Source organism: Egretta garzetta, unplaced genomic scaffold (genome assembly GCF_000687185.1).
Source record: "Egretta garzetta isolate BGI_Z169 unplaced genomic scaffold, ASM68718v1 scaffold451, whole genome shotgun sequence".
Classification (NCBI taxonomy): domain Eukaryota; kingdom Metazoa; phylum Chordata; class Aves; order Pelecaniformes; family Ardeidae; genus Egretta; species Egretta garzetta.
Window position 1 is genome coordinate 820208 of NW_009258552.1, and position 20019 is coordinate 840226.

General features: G+C 51.2%; 1 protein-coding gene across 1 annotated transcript in view; it reads left to right on the forward strand.

Moving 5' to 3' along the window:
• The window catches only part of PHF2 (PHD finger protein 2), a 47440-nt gene that overhangs the window by 24096 nt on the left and 3325 nt on the right, over nucleotides 1-20019 (forward strand). The window contains exons 14-21 of the mRNA XM_035903318.1: nucleotides 1030-1208; nucleotides 1437-1510; nucleotides 4321-4478; nucleotides 12346-12623; nucleotides 14679-14774; nucleotides 15690-15799; nucleotides 17012-17273; nucleotides 19947-20018. Coding sequence (XP_035759211.1) covers nucleotides 1030-1208; nucleotides 1437-1510; nucleotides 4321-4478; nucleotides 12346-12623; nucleotides 14679-14774; nucleotides 15690-15799; nucleotides 17012-17273; nucleotides 19947-20018 — 1229 coding nt within the window. The remainder of the gene's footprint in view (nucleotides 1-1029; nucleotides 1209-1436; nucleotides 1511-4320; nucleotides 4479-12345; nucleotides 12624-14678; nucleotides 14775-15689; nucleotides 15800-17011; nucleotides 17274-19946; nucleotide 20019) is intronic.

Genomic DNA, 20019 nt, shown 5'->3' on the forward strand with positions numbered 1-20019 from the left:
GAGGAACCTGATGAAGTGTCGAGTGCTGCACCTGCGGAGGTTGAACCCCAGGCACCAGTGCAGGCTGGGGGCTGACCTGCTGGAAAGCAGCTCTGCCAAGAGGGACCTGGGAGTCCTGGTGGATGACAGGCTGACCATGAGCCAGCAGGGTGCCCTTGTTGCCAAGAAGGCCAATGGTATCCTGGGGTGCATTAAGAGGAGTGTGGCCAGCAGGTTGAGGGAGATTATCCTCCCCCTCTACTCTGTCCTGGTGAGACCCCATCTGGAGTGCTGTGTCCAGTTCTGGGCTCCCCAGTTCAAGAAAGGTGAGGAACTTGTAGAGAGAATTCAGAGGAGAACAACAAGGATGATAAAGGGACTGGACCATCTCTCCTACAAGGAAGGGCTGAGAGAGTTGGGCTTGCTTAGCCTGAAGAAGAGAAGGTTGAGAGGGGACCTCATCAACACATACAACTATCTTAAGGGTAGGACGAAGCCAGACTCTTCTCAGTGGTGCTCAGCGACAGGACAAGGGGCAGTGGGCACAAACTGAAGCAGAAGAGGTTCCAGTTGAACATGAGGAAGAACTTCTTTCCTTTGAGGGTGATGGAGCCCTGGAACAGGCTGCCCAGGGGGGCTGTGGAGTCTCCTTCTCTGGAGATATTCAACTCCCGCCTGGATGATGTCCTGTGCGCCCTGCTCTGGGTGAGCCTGCTTGAGCAGGGGGGTTGGACTGGGTGATCTCCGGAGGGCCCTTCCAACCGCTGCCGTTCTGGGATTCTGTATCACGATATACCTTGAGACAGCTTTAAATAATATAGTGCTTATTTGAAGCCAGCCAAGGCTACTGAAGTTGGCATCATGTTTTGAGATAGGAATTGTAGGTACAGAAATGTGTCTGTAAATTACTTGAATTGCTGTGGCACTTCTGAAAGCGTTCAAGTTGACTGGGATTTCTACATAAAGGTATTCATTGTCTTCCTCTCTGTCAGTTTGACAAATGTTTTCCAGTCAGAGTATTGTTACTGATTTTTAATTTTTCGTTTTCAGTTCCAAGGGAGTCAAACCCCAGCTGAATACTAGTGTGTTTGGGTCACTGCAGAATTTTAAAGAAGATAAAGCAAAACCTGTACGGGATGAATATGAATATGTGTCAGATGATGGTGAACTAAAAATTGATGAGTTTCCAATCAGAAGGAAGAAAAACACTACAAAAAGAGAACTGCCCTGTAAGAATATTTCCTGTTTTGTCTGTGTTTGCGCAACAGTCTTGTGTGTTGATTGTCCAAAATTAGTCTTTAAAATCTATATTATTTTATAATATACCAAGCCATGCCTTAACTGTCAGTCAAATACAAGTGGATTTGAGTTGCTTTAGAAGTTATGGCTTAGGAGTGCTATCTTTTGAAGGGAAAAGAACCGTGACTTTGTTTTTCTTTTTTTTTTTTTAAATTCAGTTTTATCAGATAAAAAAGACACTCTGCAGCACGCTCCTGTTAAGAAGCCAAAGGTGGAGTCAGCGTCGTACAAGGTATGGTTGTTATTGTACCTGTCACAGGCCAGCACCCACTGTAGGTCTCTGCCAATACATGGGGCGGACCTGTAATGGCTGTAGCAAAGCCTTCTTACAGGCTGTTGTCCCATCCTCTCCTTCATGCTGTAGTCACAGTCTGCCCAGAATTCAGACATTGCCGTCATTTGGTACCGTGGCTTGAACGGCTTGTATGTGATCCAGCCTGATGGGAAGCCTGCATGGGGACCATGATGGCTGTGTCACAACACAAGAACAAGAGCAAGCCATAAGATGGAATGGGAAGGGTCAGAGGAGGTCTCTGTCATACCTGGCTTGATGTTGCACTGCTGACAGGCACGGGGGTCTGTCCCAAGCCATGCTCCCAACCTCTGTCTGTCCTCCCATTTCCATGAGCTTTGAACACCGGTCGTTGAATTGCCACATTCATGTTTGATGCATGAAACTCAGAGTAATGCTTAATACACTTGAACTCGCATTGTTTGGCGTTTCACGGTACTAGAAGCCCTTAATACCTATATGGTGGTTTGACTCTGGCTGGATGCCAGGGGCCCACCAAAGCCACTCTGTCACTCCCCTCTTTAACCGGACAGAGGAGAGAAAAGTAAATCAAAGGGCTCGTGGGTTGAGATAAGGACAGGGAGAGATCATTTGCCGGTTACCATCACAGGCAAAACAGACTCAACTTGATAAAATTAATTTAATTTATTATCAATCAAAATCAGGGAAGGAGAGGATAAAAACTGCTGAATCTTAAAACACCTTCCCCCCACCCCTCCTTTCTTCCTGGGCTCAACTTCACTCCCAGATTTCTCTACCTACTCCCCCCAGCGGTGCAGGGGGATGGGAATGGGGTTGGGGTCAGTTCATCACACGTCTCTGCCGCTTCTTCTTCCTCGGGAGAGGACTCTTCCCCTGCTCATGCATGGGGTCCCTCTCACAGTCCTCCACGAACTTCTCCAATGTGAGTCCTTCCCACAGGCTACAGTTCTTCACAAACTGCTCCAGCATGGGTCCATAATTTCCACGGGGTGCAGTCCCTCAGGAGCAGATTGCTCCAGTGTGGGTCCCCCATAGGGTCACAAGTTCTGCCTGCAAACCTGCTTTGGCGTGGGCTCTTTCCCCCCATGGGTCCACAATGGCTTGCCAGGAACCTGATCCGGCGCAGGTTTCCCACAGGGTCACAGCCTCCTTCCTTTGGGCATCCACCCACTCCAGCATGGGGTCCTCCATGGGCTACAGGTGGACCTACACAGGCTACAGATAGAGGGGGACAGCCTGCCTCACCATGGTCTTCACCATGGACTGCAGGGGAATCTCTGCTCCGGCACCTGGAGCACATCCTCCCCCTCCTTCTTCACTGACCTTGGTGTCTGCAGGGCTGTTTTCTCTCAGGATCTGTTCCACCATTAATCTCCATGGGATGCAAGGGCACAGCCTGCGTCACCATGGTCTTCACCAGGGGCTGCAGGGAAATCTCTGCTTTGGTGCCTGGAGCACCTCCTCCCACCCCTTCACTGCCTTCTAGCAGCTTCTCACAGAAGCCACCCCTGTAGCCCCCCCCTGCCAAGACCTTGCCACACAAACCCAATACAGCCTATTATGTGGCAATTAAAGGTTTTATTTGCTATCACTTAGCAGAGTCTCCCTCTGCCCATTACGGGCTTACATCTGGAATGCCCTGGATTCAGCACGATACTTCAGCACGTCCCCAAGTTGAGGCGGTGTCAATGTGCCTGTTGATAGCTTACCTTCGGGACAGTGAACAGAAGAGGCTCCGTGTTAGCATTGAAGCTCAATGCTGGAAATTAAATGCTATTAAAATGAAATGTTTTGCCCAACTGTGGTTAATATACATTCATATTATAATATCTGAATAAGTCAGAAAAAGCAAAATAGCTTATTAACACAGAACTGTAGGTGACTGGAATGTTTGGCCCTAAGAACTATAGGATCATTTTCACCCTGGTGTGGCTCAGGGGTATTCAAGAGCAAGCGCAGACCTTGCCTGAGTCAGTAGTTAACATCTGGAGACCAGTGCACAGAGAACGGGGAAAAACCTGCTGGGATCTCACCATGCAGAAGCTCAGGAGGGAGGCCAGTCTCTGTGGAGAACAGCAACTTGCAGTCTAAGCAGTGAGGGCTGGGACTTCAGAGGCCTGAGAGCAGGGCAGGAATGGGGAAAGAAGTCATTCTGTTACACTCGACTACAGTGCATAGAGGTACCAGCCCCAGAAGGACAGTTAGGTGCAGGTAGCTTCTGTCAGCAGCTGGCGCTGCCACTGTTTATATGTCCCTACCCTGTTCCTCTGTCAGATCTCCCTGTTCTCTAGCAGTAGGGGTGACAGAAGTGGGTCTGTCCCCATGCCCGAATTGGCTACGTTAACAGGCTCGCAAGATACAGACCCATGCCCTGATGTGTGTCTGGGCTGACAGAGATTCAGCCACACGTTCGCTTCTTTTGCTGCATGGGCGATGGTCTCAAGAACAGGAGCAGGGGCTGAGAAGGCAGTGCAGCACCTGGAAACACCGCTGTGGCAGTGTGGTCGCATGTGCAGGGTCGGACCTTGAAGCGGGTTCTCCAGGGTTGGAAGGGGAAAGAAAAACCTACAGTGCCTACAGGCTGCAAGGAAACTGATTTTTACTGTGTACCTGGTTTTATTTTGTTTTATTTTTCTTTAATGAAAGCAAATTGCAAGTGCTAGCCCTGTGTCTTTGGAGGAGCAGCAGGCTGCAGGAACTATTACGCTGTTCTTGTTGACTAACTCAGTGAGTTTCCCCTTTCTTGAGCCTTTTCCTTGTTTTTACAGAGTGATGACTCGTCAGATGAAGATTCGCTTCACATTGACACAGAGGTAAAGCCAGGGCGCAATTCCAAAGTAAAGAAAGAGAGTGGAAGTTCGGCAGGAATCCTTGATCTCTTGCAGGCAAGCAAGGAAGTTGGGGGTTTAGAGTATAACACCAACAGGTACGCACCAAAGGATGTTTTTTCCTCTTACCCGTAAACAAAAATTGCTCTTTTGTGGTTGTCTGTGTGTACGAGTGAGAGGATGAATTCTGCAGCTCGGCAACTGCTTTTTCTCCAGTAAGCAAATTCTTCCTTCATCCTGTGATCTGGAGGGAGGGGTGGGAAAGTGTGTAGGAAAGATTCTGGTGGTATAATTTAAACAAATAGAGACATTTGACATCTGTAAATGCTGAACATCCATTTTAGCGATAATACTGTAATAGGTGAATCATTCAAAAAGGAAGAAGACAGCGCTCAGCCTGAGGGCATGAATAATGTTTTTTAATGTGGCAATAATGTAGTAAAGTGAGCGAAATGACCAGCACTCCTTCCACAGGCATCGTAAGGTGCTGCGCAGTTCCCTCAATGTCCAATGTTTGAATTAAGACATTAGGAAACTGTCTCTACCCTCCTTCATGCCCCTGGTCATCACTCTTCTCCCCACCAAAACATATGGCTTGGAAAAACCCAAACTCTTGGACGGGTGCTTCTGTACCTAAAAGGGAAGTGCTTGCCTGGGCTTGGCTGTGTTCCATGTGGGACCACTGTAGGTGGACATGGAAGTTGACACTGGACGTTTTGGAATGTGGTTAATAAGGTATAGCACTAGATCTTTTGGTAATCCAAACAGTGAGCAGTGAAAATAAATGCAGAATTGGAAAATATGGTTCCTAGACTCAAATCCTGCAGTTCAGGACTGTCTGGAACAAGGGGTTGGTTTGGGCCCATCTCAAGACAAATGTATGGGTTCACTACCTCCACTCTTTACAGGCCAAGTCTGATCTTAAACTGCTGATAGAGAATTAGGTCATAGAAGCACGTGTGTTGTTTTGAAAGAAGCTAGTGGGACTCTTCGCCTATGGCAATGCCTTGCTTAATTCAGACCTTTAGAACAAATCCCCAGGAAGGGCTTTTGGGAATGTCACCTGAGTTTATGGCTTCCGTGCACAGGACGGAACTGCAGACTTGAACTGCTACATCTTATGCCCTGTGCTCCCTAGGAGGCTACTGATTAAGGAGGTCTTTGCTGCTGCAGGCTTAACTAAATTTGTCCCCTCCTGGAGAAAACTAGAGGTATTGACCTAAGCACTCCCCACTGCTCCATGGGGACCACAGCCTTGGTACTTGTAGAAGCTGTGGGCTGTTGGTAAATTGTTGGCACAAGTTTCCAGCCTCTAAAGATGCCTGTTGTGCAAACAGAGGAATTATCCTCTGAAAGGTGAGAATGACAGGATAGGTGGTGATGTGGGAAATGGCGTGAAGCGTGCGGTGAGGCTGTTTTTGTTTGGCATGCCCATTCCATCTCCACTCTGCCCTTATTGTAAAACCACCTTCCCCAGGCAGGCAGGTCATGTTGGTTCTCCAGGCTGGCTGTGTGAAGCAGCAACTATCCTACCTGTGCAGATGCTGCATGGAAGCAAGACATGTGTCACACCATTTTAGATGTGCAAAGCAGCGAAACCAGTCTGCTCTGAGTAGTGAAGCCAGACGCTGCATTCGGTGGTTGCTGGGGTACCCCAACAGCATCTTTTTCCTCCCTGCTTTCTCTAGGTCTGCCTGGGTTATGCAAAGCCACGGAACCTGTGGAGGACATAGGATCAGCTGTAGGAGCAGTCTGAGAGTTAAGAACAGACTGGACAGAGGGAGACTGGTGCTGTGCTTCTCACCCGTGCTTGCACGTGTGGGGTGTGCGTGACTCAGGAAAAGGGCAGCTTGCAAATTGGAAAGGAGCTGTTAAAGAGGAATGAGACGGTTCCCTCAGAGAGGAAGATGCTATCTAAACCTGGGAAAGTTTGGCAGTTAAAAGCCATAACTGAGAATTCCTGAAAAAAAATGCACCTTGTGGTCAAAGGGGAACATATGGAATAAGTTACCAAGGCAAACCATAGAAGCAAATTTTATCAGTGAGTTAAAAAAAAAAAAAAAAGAGCTTTTTTGATGTTGAGAGAGAAGTCTAAAGGAGGGAGTGTTGCTGAACCAGAAACACCTTCTGGTTCAACCTTCTCAATCTATTTGGCAGTTGTCTCTTTCACAGCTTAGATGGTTGCAAGAGATTAAAGCATTTAGATTGGACATTGGGAAAAATTTCTTCCCGGAAAGGGCTGTCAAGCACTGGAAGGGGCTGCCCAGGGAAGAGGTCAAGTCCCCATCCCTGGGGGTATTTAAAAGCTGGGCAGACGAGGTGCTTAGGGCCAGGGTTTAGTGGTGGGATGGCAGGGTTAGGGACATGGTTGGACGTGATGATCTGATCGACACCCTCGCCCGATTTGGTGTCATCTTTCGTCCATTGCTGCTTTCCCCTTATCAAGGAGCAGTTGATCAAAACAGCTGACCACGTCCTGTGCTTGTGGAGGGTATGGAGAGATGTATGGGTGTCTGCAGGTCCCAGCATATAGAATATTTCTTGTTGTCTGAGCTCAAGTGGGTCAGTGGTTCTAGATTTGCCTGATCTTTTGAGATTTGGGCCTGACCCTGCACCTGCTCTTCAAAAGAAATAATCATGTTGGCACTTTTGGTTTGACTGTTCCTGTGAATTCCTTTTCCATTTTGTGTTACAGTGCGCAGTGGAACTTGTGTTCATGTCGAACTTACATGTACATTTTGGCAGGTAATCAGCCATGCCAGCGGGTGCTTAGGTGTACCTAACTCTGGGAATAAAGTTGCCAGTGTAACATCATGCCCGTGCTCGAAGTTTGGTATAAAATAAGAAAATTTATCAACCATTGTAAGAATTAAAAGAAATCTGCTGTGGCCACATTCACACTGCTAACCATTCCACATGGCTTCCTGCCTGCTTATCATGTGCAGAAGTGCAGGGGTAAGCGGAAAAAACGGGTTAAAGAAATGGTCCTCAAAGATTCTTTTCTTGCCAGGAAGGTGCCTTTTGCTGTTTGCAACGGGTTAAAAATGCCACTCGGTAATGGAGCGGGACTCAGGCCTTTCATTTTTCTTCCCTTCAGCCTGGGCTCTGTGCTCTGTATTTGTAGGCTTTGCGGTTTCCAAAATTAAAGTCGCAAACACAGTCACATAACCGAGCTCTGCATGAATTACTGCACTGTGTGTGGTAGTGCAGTGGGAATGTGTCATATCCATTTTGGCTCTTGGATAAAAATTAGGCTTTGGCTGCGTGTGTTGCAGCTTGATTCGAAAAAGCTCCCCATAAATGAAATTACTGTTTCATTTCATAATTATGCTAGGCTTTTTAAATGGCCATAACGTGCTTTTTTTTTTAAAAAAAGGAGGAAACATGATATGCAAACGTGCTGTGTTGCAACATAATCTCGATGCAGTCATGCCTGGCTCTCGGGAGCAATTTCCATCTCTGTCTGCTTGTAGGGCAGGGTGGGCCTATGTCTGTATTTATATACATGCATATATACATGCACGTATGTTATGGATACTCCACGTAGCAGCAGTGCAGGTGGAATCTCCCGTGCCCACGCAGAGGCTCTGTGCAGCGGTGAGCCAGCTTTCAGGTGGGACGTGTGGAGCTGCTGGACCCCAGCAGAAACGTAGGAAGCAGGTCAGGGCTTTTTTGTGATAGTGACCTTATCTGAACTGTGCGAAACTTTATGCTGTAAAATCCTGGACTGTCCTAACCGAACACCCTGACAGCATTACCAAGATTGTTCCAGAGAGCTGCGTCTCCCCTACTCGTGTCAATGGTAGTGAGACGGGGAGAGGTAAAGACAGAGGTCCTGCAGAAAGGCTGCAGTAAACAGGGAAGCCGTCTGAAAGAATTAAAATGGAATCTGGACAAAAGCTTGGGGGGACTGGTAGCCACGTGATCTTGAACTGAGCAAAATTATTTGTCGTTTCCAGGTCTGATTCAAAAGTGGAAGGAGATACTGGGTTTGGACTTGAAATTATTTGAGTTCCATGGTTTTATTCAACCGTGACTTTTCCAAAATATTGATAAGTCATTACTGTCTTGGCTCTACTTCTTTGTGGTTCATTTGCATTTGGCCACAGGTAGGGTGAGGGGAAGTGCAGAACTGACCGGGAAATGCTATCACAGGAAGAGGATGGTGATTTATTGCCTTCCCCTTACATGCACGGCTGTTTTTCAGTGGTTCTTACTTGAAGTATTCCAGAGTAACGGCAGTTGGAAGGGACCCCAGGAAGTCACCTGGGGCAGCCGCCTGCTCTCAGCCCAGCCAGCTGCAAAGTTTCACCCGTTTGTTCAGGGCATTGCCCTGGTGAGTTTTAAACATGTTCAGGGATAGGGATTCTGCAGCCTCTGTGTGTGAGCTGCTCGGCCACCCTCAGCATGGACCTTTTCTTGTGGCGGGGGGGGGGGGGCGCTGCGCACCACCGGGACGGGTCTGGCTCTGTCTTCTCTGTAACCCCAGGAGAGAGTTCTTGATTCGCATTAGTTCTTCATTTAGAAAATGCTCAGTGGTTCCTGTGACTTCCCTTTGCCCTTACCTGTTTTTCCCCTGATTTTAAGGTGAGACTGGGCGATAGTTCTTCAGAGGCAAGGTGAGACATTAATTTATTGTCTCTCATCTCCACCTTGCCCTTCGGTGACTCCAGTGTCTGTGTAGGCAGCATGGAGAGTGGGGAAGAAGCCCCCCCCAATGAGTAATATTCTGCTGAAATTAATTCAATTTCCAAATATGAGGATATAGGTGAAAGGCTGGGTAATTGCTTCTGAAAGGAAGGAGATGATTTGCCTAGGGATGCTGAACCCTCAGAGAGAGACAGCAGGAGTAGAATTGGTTGGAGGAAGTGAGGCACGGGCCCCCTGCACGATATCCTCTCCTAGCTGCAGGGTGTTGGCATCATTCCTGTGCCCAGACAGCCCAGGGGCCAGCCTCAATTAAGGAGGTAAAACCTTCGTCCGTCCATGCTGAACTGTGTGCATTCTTGTCACGATCATGGCCGTTTGCCTATTGCCACCCGCTCTGGAATGTGCTGTCAGGGAAAGGATGCTCTTGTCGAGTCCAGGCAGCATGATAGCCCCAAAATGCTGCCTGAAGGGATGCTTTATGCTCTCCTCCCTGATGAAGATACTGCTAGCAACAGCAAGCAACAGCAAGCTGGTCTGGGACGCTGAGGCCCCGAGGCTTAAACCGGACACGGCAAAGAGTTGGAGAGAGCACTGCGTGTAGGGCGCAAAGCCATCTGTGCCACACGGAGCAACGTTTCTGTCCTCCGGTCCCCACTGAGATGAGCTGCCCTTCCCTGCTCCTCCTCATACTGTCCCAACCAGTGCTGCAGGCTGGGCAGCCCTGGGGGAGGTTTCCTTTGGGCTGAGTTTTAACAGCAAATTTTCCCTTCTGTTACGGTGCTCCTCTCTGTTAATCATGTGAAAACACGCTGCCAGCTTCTGCTCTGGGGAGCCACAGCAGAAAGGCAGTTGGTGGTGATGGCAATGCACGTGGCTCGTTAGCAGGCTCGGCCCATCCGGCTCCAACCCTGTTCGGCGTGGGCTCTGCGTGGGAGATACCTGGACTCGTCCTCTGCAGCCCAGCCCTGCGGGTCATTGAGGCAGCCACCGAGCTGCTTCAGCTGTGGCTTTTCCACCATCCGAGGGGTTCTTTTGCCTGTAGAGTGTGTGGCGGCTGCACCGAGGTTCACCACATGGTGCTGGGTGCTGCAGGGGAAGCTGGCAGTTTCCAGGCTTGGACCTCTTTCAGTTCCTGCGCTGTACACAGCTGAGAATCACCAGATGCTTCCTAGGCAGCAAACGGTTACTGCAGTAAACTAATCTCTCAATCATGCATCCTTGTCTTTACAAGAGAGGGAACAATAAAACCCCAAGGAGGGAGGGAGGCTGTGCAAAACGCAGACGTGGAGCCCACTGCGAAATGCACAGACGGCTACCAGTCAGTTTGTTAAAGCGTCCTTTCCTCTGTTTGTCTGCAAGATCATTTTTTAGCTTGAGGAAAGGATTTCAAGGCTGCCAGGATTTGCAGAGCGGTGGCAGGGTCGGTGCTGTTGTCAAGTGCCACCTCGCTGTGCGTTCGAAGGGCCCTCGCCAGCCGGCTGCTGGGAAGGGAGCACAGGGGCAGAAGTGCTCTGGCTGCTTTGCTCCTGCTCCCACACTCATTTTAAATGCTTTTTAAGCCATGGTTGTAACTCACAGATAGTTTACTTCCATAAATGCTTTTTTTTAAAATCATTGCTGAAGCTACAAGAAAGGGGATATGGCCTTCCAGGGCTTAAAAATTGCTTCCTGATTCTTCTTGCATTTTTTTTGGCTTAGAAAGCTGAAATACCTCTGATGGAAGTACATGCAAGCACATGCCCTAATGAGAAACACTTTGCCCCGTGTGCAGCTCTGCCTGCTTGAGACGTCTCACCCGCACGTCCAGGTTGTGGTTTGACTCTCAGAACCACTGGTTTTGATCATATTCCACAATTTATTTGTTGAAGCTTGTGTTGCTTAAGGCAGTTCCTCTCTGATTTGCCCATTTAGTGGTCAGCGTTTGATGGTCTGTTTGCAATGTTTTGAGAGTCCAGTGTTTGCAAAAACAGTCGGGGGAAAAAATCAAGAGCAAGTATGTTAACTTCTTATAGATGGTGCAAAATATGCCTGTGACAGGGAGAAGGCTAAGGCATCTGGCGTGATAATGAAGGGATTAGAAAGTCTCTTTGCTAACTAAGTTTTTCAGTATTCTTCCGTTCGTCGAGTTGCTAGCTGCTAACACCAGCCTTAACTCATTTTCAGGATTATTTATAAATGCAGTTAGTGCCCAGAAACTCCCATTATGTCCTCTACATTACTCTGTCTGGAGTCCTGTAATGGTTTAAAGTGGATTAAATTAAGATCAAGTAAGAGAAAGCGATGTGGTACTGCTAATTTGCTTGGGAAATGCTGTACGTTAAGTGGCTTCGATTGCGTAACTGCAAAAAGTACCATTACCACAGCAAGTTTTTTTGGCATTTCAATATTTGCCCCAACTCCACAAGGTTTTGGAAATACTTGATGATGTGTTCTGCCTGTTGTGGAATTAATGCCTGGAGTTCTCTGATGAGATTTATCTTTCTTCTGCGTTCCTCTGTATTGCGGGGAGCATGCTTTCCCACCTCGCTAGGCATATGTGCCAGGCAGAATTTACATATCGTTTGACCTCAGCCTACTCTGTAGGAACACATTTCTTCCTGTCATCGATGTGCCATGCCTGTTCACAACTGGCAGTAAAATCCCAAAAAGCAAGTTCGATGAAAGCAAGGTGTCCACCCACCCTGTAGTCCACCCATGCAGCCCCTATCTCTCCAGCATCTCCCATAATCAATCCTTCCCGCATCTGCTCCAGAAGACCCTCCCAATGCACTGCAGGAATCTCTTTAATTGCCCGTGCCCTGCCATGTTGCTCTTCCAGCAGATCCTGGAGTGGTCGCAGCCCCCAGTGAACTGTGGCCTGTGATCATGAGCTTCCTTCCTGTTGTTCATACTCTTCCTCTGCTTGCCTGGCAGTGTGTAGCAGAAGCCCACCACGACATCCCCTCCAGTGCTGATCCGAAAGCCCTCAGGGTCAGTAGGGGATGCTCTTAGGGGCTTTGAAAAGTTACCAGACCCCTGTCCTCGCCCACCGGCGACAACAGCCCCCAAGGAGCTGCCCATGGCATGCCCAGCCCCGCAGCACACAGCTTCCCAGCTTCTGGGGCCACTACGCCATGCCCAATCTGCTGTCTGTGATACTGCCCTCACCATAAAAATACCCAGTGTCGCCTGTGGCATGCCCAGCTGCTCAAAGAGCAGCCATCGGGAAATACCTTCTAGCGGCACTGTGCAGTGAAAGGAGTCACCTGTCTGTGAGGGGGTTGTGTCTTTCTGGAATCGCTGATAGCTCCTGTGTTTCTCAATGTTTCCCTGCAGCCAGCCACCTGCCTCACCCAGCACGCAAGAAGCAATCCAGGGCATGCTATCAATGGCAAACCTCCAGTCATCAGAGTCCTGCCTCCAGGCATCGTGGGGTACCAATCAGGCGAAGAATAACTCCATCGCCACGCAAAACTCCAAAAAAACGGGTGGTGGCAGCAACAAAAATGCCGGCAAGCGGTTACTAAAGAAAAGCACAAAGAACAGTATTGACATTGAAGATTACGATGAAGATCAGGACCACTTGGATGCCTGTTTTAAAGATTCAGATTATGGTAAGTACAAACGAAGCAGCCTGGGCGTGCGCCTGGGCATGCAGGAGCAGTTCTGTGCGTGTTTGCAAATACCCCCATGTTTCTTGTGATACGCTTGCTTGCTTTCTGTCACATTCAAATCAGCTGGGTATTTCAGTGAGGAGGAGTGCAAATAACAAGAGGTCTGCACAGCAAAATGAAGCAAGCACTGTATGACAGGTAGACTGGCTACAGAGCCAGTGGGGATATGGCCATGCCGGTAGACTGTATTTGAGGCATGTCTCGATCAGAAGCTCTTAAGAGGCATGGAAGCCCACTGGAACCACAGCAGTCAGCCAAAAAACAGGGAACTGTCCCAGAAATGTGTCAGGTACCGGGACAGAAATGTCCTTCCCTGCACAACAGTGATAAAATACCTCGCTAAGATGAGTGGGAAGTTGAATTTGTACTTGGAAAAGGGATCCAATGGCATTTTGAGTGGTGGAAGAGTGTGCAAGCATCTGAAGCAGAAATGGGCACAAAGCCAGTTTGCACCAGCTATATCAGGTCTGCCGTAATAATCTGCAGGAGCATTTTTGAAGGTAAGAAGTGAAGGAAAAAGAAAAGTAATCACGTGATGAAGGAAAGCCTTCACTGCAAAGAGGGCAAGAAGTTGGTAGAGATTTATGCTGCATAACAGGAGAGTCTGCATGTGTGTTTAAGGCTCCCCGCCGAGCATGGCTATCAGAAATCATCTGTTTCAGTTGGAAAAACCGAGTGTGTGTTTTCATATGATTAAGAGAGATGCCAAGGCAAAATGGAGACATTGTGGCACATGAAGAAGGCAGAAGAAGGCTGCCCAGCCATTTAGAGTGCACTGCACGCACTGGGAAGCAGTAGTGGTGCTGGAAGGTGCTTTGGGCAAGGGCAGCTCCATGAAGCCCAGAGAGTTGTGGTAAATGGAGTTAAATCCAGTTGGCGGCCGGTCACAAGCGGTGTCCCCCAGGGCTCAGTGTTGGGGCCAGTTCTGTCTAACATCTTCATCAATGAATTGGATGAGGGGATCGAGGGCACCCTCAGTCAGTTTGCAGATGGCACTGAGCTGGGCGAGAGTGTTACCTGCTGGGGGCGAGGAGGGCTCTGCAGAGGGACCTGGCCAGGCTGGATCCATGGGCTCAATCCAATTGTATGAGGTTCAACAAAGCCAAGTGCCGGGTCCTACACTGGGGTCACAACAACCCCACGCAACGCTACAGGCGGCACTGGTGAGGCCGCCCCTCGAATGGTGGGTTCAGGGTTGGGCCCCTCACTCCCAGAAGGACATGGAGGGGCTGGAGTGTGTCCAGAGAAGGGCAGTGGAGCTGGGGAGGGGCCTGGAGCCCAGGGCTGCTGGGGAGCGTCTGGGGGAGCTGGAGGTGTTCATCCTGGAGAAGAGGAGGCTGAGGGGAGCCTTTATCGGTCCCTACAACTGCCTGACAGGAGGGGGGAACTGCGGGGGGTCAGGCTCTCCTCCCAGGGAACAGGCGATGGGACGAGGGGAAACGGTCTCAAGGTGTGCCAAGGCAGATTTAGGTTGGACACTGGGAAAAATTCCTTCCCCAAAAGGGCTGTCAAGCACTGGAAGGGGCTGCCCAGGGAAGGGGTCGAGTCCCCATCCCTGGGGGGATTGAAAAGCTGGGCAGACGAGGTGCTTAGGGCCAGGGTTTAGTGGTGGGATGGCAGGGTTAGGGTAACGGTTGGGCTTGGTGATCTTAAAGGTCTTCCCCAACCCAAACGATTCTGTGATGCTGTGATTCTATGATTCTGTGATTTTAGCTGTGCTGCTGCTCCACTTGTCTGAGAAGTTTCACTGTGTGTATCTGAAAGGCAGCCTGTCACAGTTTAAGGGCAGCAGCTCCCATATGCAGTGTGCGGATGAGAGCAGGATAAAGTCCCCTGAGTGTTGCAGCTGTGTCACCGCTCTGTCGTACCTCCGGGGGACCTTGCTATTCTAGTGGTGATGCCGGTAGTCACCATGCCTGTACCGAGCAAGTGGGCCTCTATGCAGGGTAGAGCTGTTTCCTACACTGAAACTATTGCCTTTGTTTCCTGCTGTAGTTTACCCCTCTCTTGAATCAGATGAAGATAATCCGGTATTCAAGTCCCGATCAAAGAAAAGGAAAAGTTCAGATGATGCCCCTTACAGTCCAACGGGTAAGTCCATATGGTCCGTGCTGCCCAGGCTCAGGTTCAGTCGTGCAGGTCCCTACAAAACCAACCATTTTCAAGGAGTGTGGAAATCGTAAGACCAAACTTGGCAATTTCTTTATCATGTGAAGGATTAATCCTCTCCAGGGCAGTGGGAGGTGATAGCATGCACTGAGACTCGCGCCGAGCAGCGTTAGCCTTTCTCCATCAAGTTGGCAGGAAAAAGTCGTTCCTGGGTGGGTTATTGGTTTATTTTTCTTCACCCTCTGGTGATGGAACAACTAGCAGCCAGCTTAGCAGCGGTATAACAGTGAAATCTCAGACAGCTCAGTAGCCATGGCTTTCAGGTGTTGACTGTGAAAAGAGAAATGAGAGTGTGGGCATGGTCTCCTCCAGGTTCAGCCAAACCTGACGATCTGGAAGGGTGTTTTTGTTGTGGCTCGCCAGACAGTGACAGACCAGGGGGTCCTTGGACCCCTTTGATGCATCCTGTTAACAGAGGAGTCCCCCCAGCTTGCTGTGTGTGTGACAAGCAGCCTGTGCTTCATCAGCCTGTGGCACGGCATGTCCACCCCCAGCTGATGGGGAGGCGAACACTGTCCATGTGGGAATGATGCTGGAGTCGCTCCTGTCTGTAGTGTAGGCAGAAACCTCCCGTGGCTTTGGCTTCAAGGAGCCGCAGATGTCAGTGAAGCTGCCTGGCTGCATTACACCTTTATGGGCAGCTTTTCTCCACGCTGCTGCCACTGGTGGCTGTCGGCACCTCCTGCCTTTGCACACGCCCTGGGGAAGGAAGGGCAGAGGCTGCGGTGTCCCTGGGTCCCCCTGCCACAGAGGGCAGAGCCTCACTGCATGGTGTGTGGTTCTGCTGCTCACACAGGCACGTTCTGCGTGTCTCACCTGCGTCTGCTTTCCTTGTAGCACGAGTTGGCCCCTCGGTGCCTCGACAGGACAGACCGGTGCGAGAGGGAACGAGAGTCGCTTCCATTGAAACTGGACTTGCCGCCGCTGCTGCCAAGTTGTCACAGCAGGTGAGGTTGCTCGAGAAGTAGTAGGTGTCAGGAGATGAAAGCCTTCTCCCCCTGCAGCAGAGTCATGCCCCAATAGTAGTGCAGTGCCAGTCCTCCACAGAGTTTATTCGTGCCAGTGACACAAGGCTCAGCAGTCTTGGGGGACATAAATGGGATGAAAGGCCGGTAGTGCCACAGCATATCTGACAACGCCGCAGCGTGGAGCAGGCGATGTATTGGAAGCGTAGGGCAGTATGAGTGAGCGTAGCTACCAGGAAGGCGGAAGGCGGCTGCCCGAAAGAAGCGTGTGTGAACTGCATCTTGGTGTGTGTTTGAGTCTGACTGGTGTGACTGGGATTGCCTTGTCTGTGGAAATCGGCTGCTGGGAAGCATAAGGGTTTGCTTCCAAAAGTTTGGTGAACCGTGGGTAACTATGGATCAGTTTAGCAAAGCTATTGAGGTGCTTCGGGTGTTGGTAAGCATCTGTTCTCTGAAGAGGTCAGATAGATGCTAAGTGCCTAATGCACATAGGCCCCATAAATGTGACACCGTGAGGCACGAAGGGGACAAGGTCTGCTGGAGCAAGGCTGGCAAGACACCTTGGCAAGTTGCCGGAGACGTAGGTTTTGGTGGCGTTGGGCTTCTGGGCTGTGTATGCTTGAGCAGAAGAACGGCAGCTGGGTTTTTCATCGAGAATTGGACTGAAGGTAGGCAAGAGGAACAGGATGGTGGCAGTTCTCATGGTATGTAGGTGTAAGTGCAGTTACAGGTCAAGAGATAATGCGTGTGTCCTAGCAGGAAGCAGAGTCTGAGAATCGGTGGGATGGTTAATATCCTCCATGCTGTTGTGAAAGTGTATGAAGATACCTGAAGATAGGAGGTGCCAGTTTTTGTGGAACATCAAAAGGTTTGTTCGTGCCAAACCACGCTGGTCTCCCAAGGCAGGGTCATTTTGGCCCTGGCTGGCTCCCACTCGCCGCAGTGTGTGCGCGCAGAGTTAACAAACAAGGAGGCTCTGCACAAAGCACATATGTAGGTGCAAGAAAGTCAAGCGTGTGTGTGCCGCAGAGCCAGCTGTGAGTGAGATGGGATCGGAACGGACCCCGAGCAGTTTGTACATGGCAAACTTCATGGGTTTTCCTTGTATCAGGACCCTAAGCAACGCCGCTGGCCCTTGCCGTAGCTAAAGGTCTTCTGGAGATTAATCTGAGCTTCATGTTTGTCATTTTAAAGGAGGAACAAAAAGGCAAGAAGAAAAAAAATACCAAAAAGAAGCTGTCAACCAACAACGCGAACAAACCGGCTCAGGAAGGCAGCTCGCCAGAGCCGAAGCTGGAGTCACATGCCAGCAGCCTCACAGATCACGAGTACACCGCAGGGGCCAGCACCTTTGGGGTCGCCCAGCCTAACAGGGGATTGCAGCCGATGGCACCCGGTGTTTTCCTCACACAGAGGAGACCCTCATCATCCTCGCAGAACAATGCCTCCGCCAAAGGTACCAGGAAACGCCTGGGGTTATGGTGTAGGAATGGGGAAGGGTGAACTGGTTGTGTAATCCATGCCTTTTGCAGGGCCCTCACGCATTGTGTCTGTCACGGGTATGCAGAAGTGCTTCGGCAGGTCAGGTCTGGTCAGGGATGGGGCCCATGGCCTTGGCTGTCCTGGCACAGTGGGCCTAAATACGCATTTTGCTGCTGGGCTGTTTGTTGCAGGGCGTGAGGCGTCCCCTGCTAGGAAGTGCTCCTGAGCATGCCCTGAGGCTTCCGAGGAACATTCTGCAGTGGTCACGTCACAGTCCAGCCTGTCTGGTGAAGCCTTGTCCAGGGGAAGACGCATCCACGAAGGCTGCTCTGCCCAGGGCTAGGTCAGGCGCTGCTGTGGTTGGGTGGCGTTTGTACACCAGTGTGTGTGCTGACACATACGTGAGGACATCCTCCCCAGCGGGTGTAGAGCAGTGCAGATCTGCAAACCTGCTTGAGAGTTGCCACAAGGGAGCAGAGATCAAACCTTGGGAGTAAGAGACCTACACAACCAAAGCCAAAAGAGAGGAAGAGGTCGCTTGTTGTCTGCCATAGGGAAAGCATTACAAAGCTGAGGCTGTCCTGGAGTCTGGTCTAGGACCTCCTGTTATCTGCTTGAACGTTGCTCAGAAAGCGTGACAGAGGCAGGCGTGTGGGGACAGGCACCGTCTAGTGTGAAGATCAAGTGTGCTGTCCCACGGGGAGAGGCCCTGATGTAAAAAGCGATGCAACGTGGCCGCTGTTCCCTGCATTTCCCGCACATTTGAGTGGAGCAAGTTAGAGGTGTTGCACAGCGTCCTGCCAAACCATAGAACATCAGAGCAGCTCAAATGGGCCATACAGGAGGACGTGCACAGCCCGTGGTAGGTGCTAGGGTCCTGCCAGGAGCTGGTAGTACCAGTGGCTGTCTGCAGAACCGGAGTGGAGTGCACGTATTTGCCTGGAATTGTGGTTTTATGGTGAAATGGTGGCATTAGTGAAACAGGTCCAAAACAGTGGAAGATGTGATGGGAAGAGGAGTGCTGAATGGAGCCAAACCCCAGTCTGGCCTGTGGGCTGGGCGGCCCAGTCAGGGCATCGTGAAGGGAGCCTGACCAGGCACGTGGATCAGCTTGCCCACAGTATGGCTCAGTCCTCAAAGGAGGGAAGGAGCCACGTGCCACGAAAGCAAGTGGCTGACCTCGCAGGGAGCAGAGCACTTTCGGGGCTGCCGGTGCAGGGTCTTGGGACAGCTGGGGCCACCAAGGGGACTGCGGGGCATCTCTGCGTGGAGCACAGGAAAGTCCTGAGCCTGGGGACTCCTAGACTGGGCATCACTGGGAATGAAGGGACTGTGGAAGGAGATGGTGAGATGAAGCAGAATTAGGGAGCCCCTAGGACATCCTCAGGGGAGGTCTCTGAGTCTTAAAGAGTGAGGTAAAAGGATGAGAAATGAGGAAAGTTCCCATGAAGCGCGTCACCCACACTGTCACGGTCTTCAAGGCTGGGGCACGTAATGCAGATGGGAAAAGAGGAGAGGAGCTGAGTCTCTGCAGGTGTCGCACAAGTGTGCGCCCCTGGTGGCATGAGAAGAGGCTGTGTGGGTTTGTGCTGTGCCTGGAAGACCCAGGCACCTTGGTGACCAGGGGAGTTTCTGGCTGTAAGGTGGTAGCCAGCTGGGCCAGAGGTAGTCCCTGAGGACCAGTACACAGGGAGCAGAGACCTCACTGAACCGTACGGCTCACAAGTGAGGGCCTGGGCTGGGGCGGGTGGTGTCCTCTCATTGGTATGGGGACAGGGAACGTTGTCCGCTTCGGGTGTGTCATAGTGCCATGGTGCTAGCCTGTAGGAAGGAAGTGTGTGTGTGTCTGTGTGTCTGTGCATTCGTCTTTTCAGTGTCCTTCTGGCAAGGCTGGATGCAGGCGGTCTCCTAGTGCTAGGGCAAGCGAGGGAAAGAAGAAATGCGGAGCTGCTGTGGTACATGGGTTGGTCTCAGGGCTGTGGGCAAGGGGCCAGGCATCCTCGGGGCAGTGCTTGGCCCAGGACTCATGGTGGCATGCGAGCTCAGCATCTCGGTGTCACAGCTTTCCCTTAGGGGATGGCAAAGAGGTGCCTGGAGGTCCCATGGGAGTGTGCAGGTGCGTGGTGGAGGTGGGCACAGTAACAGCCTGCTGAGGCTGCGGGGTGCTGGTGTCTGTGCAGCCTCTCCTGAGGCACTGCGGGTGCTGATGTGGCTGGGGTCTGGCTGCAGCCCTGTGGGCGAACAGGTCACCCCTGAGTGATGAGCCAGGCTGGGCGTCAGGCCGGGTAGGGGCATGGGGCTGCAGAGGCAGGAGGAGCCCCACAGAGAAGTAGCATGATGAGCCTGTGCCCTGAGCGGGCTGTGCTCGAAGGGACGTGGCCCTGGGTGCAGGCAAGCAAGGTGCCCCAGCCGTGGCCATGCTGGCTTGGCAGAGGCTCTGCTCCCCACTGAGCCCGGTCTGATGGCCGACAGGGAGCCTCCAGGCTCAAGGGGTGGTGGTGGCCCCCTGCTGGGCAGGGGGTGGGGCTGGCTGCGGGGCTGCCTGGCAGGGCACCAGGGGAAGGAGGGAGCCAGGGCAGGGCTGTTTCTGGGGGGCGGGATGGGGCAGGAGCCAGGCCCTCACCCTGCTGCCCCGCTCTCCTTCCAGAGCAGCGCACGAAGAAGGGGATGGCCACGGCCAAGCAGCGGCTCCGCCAGAACCCTAAACACCCCCCGGAAGG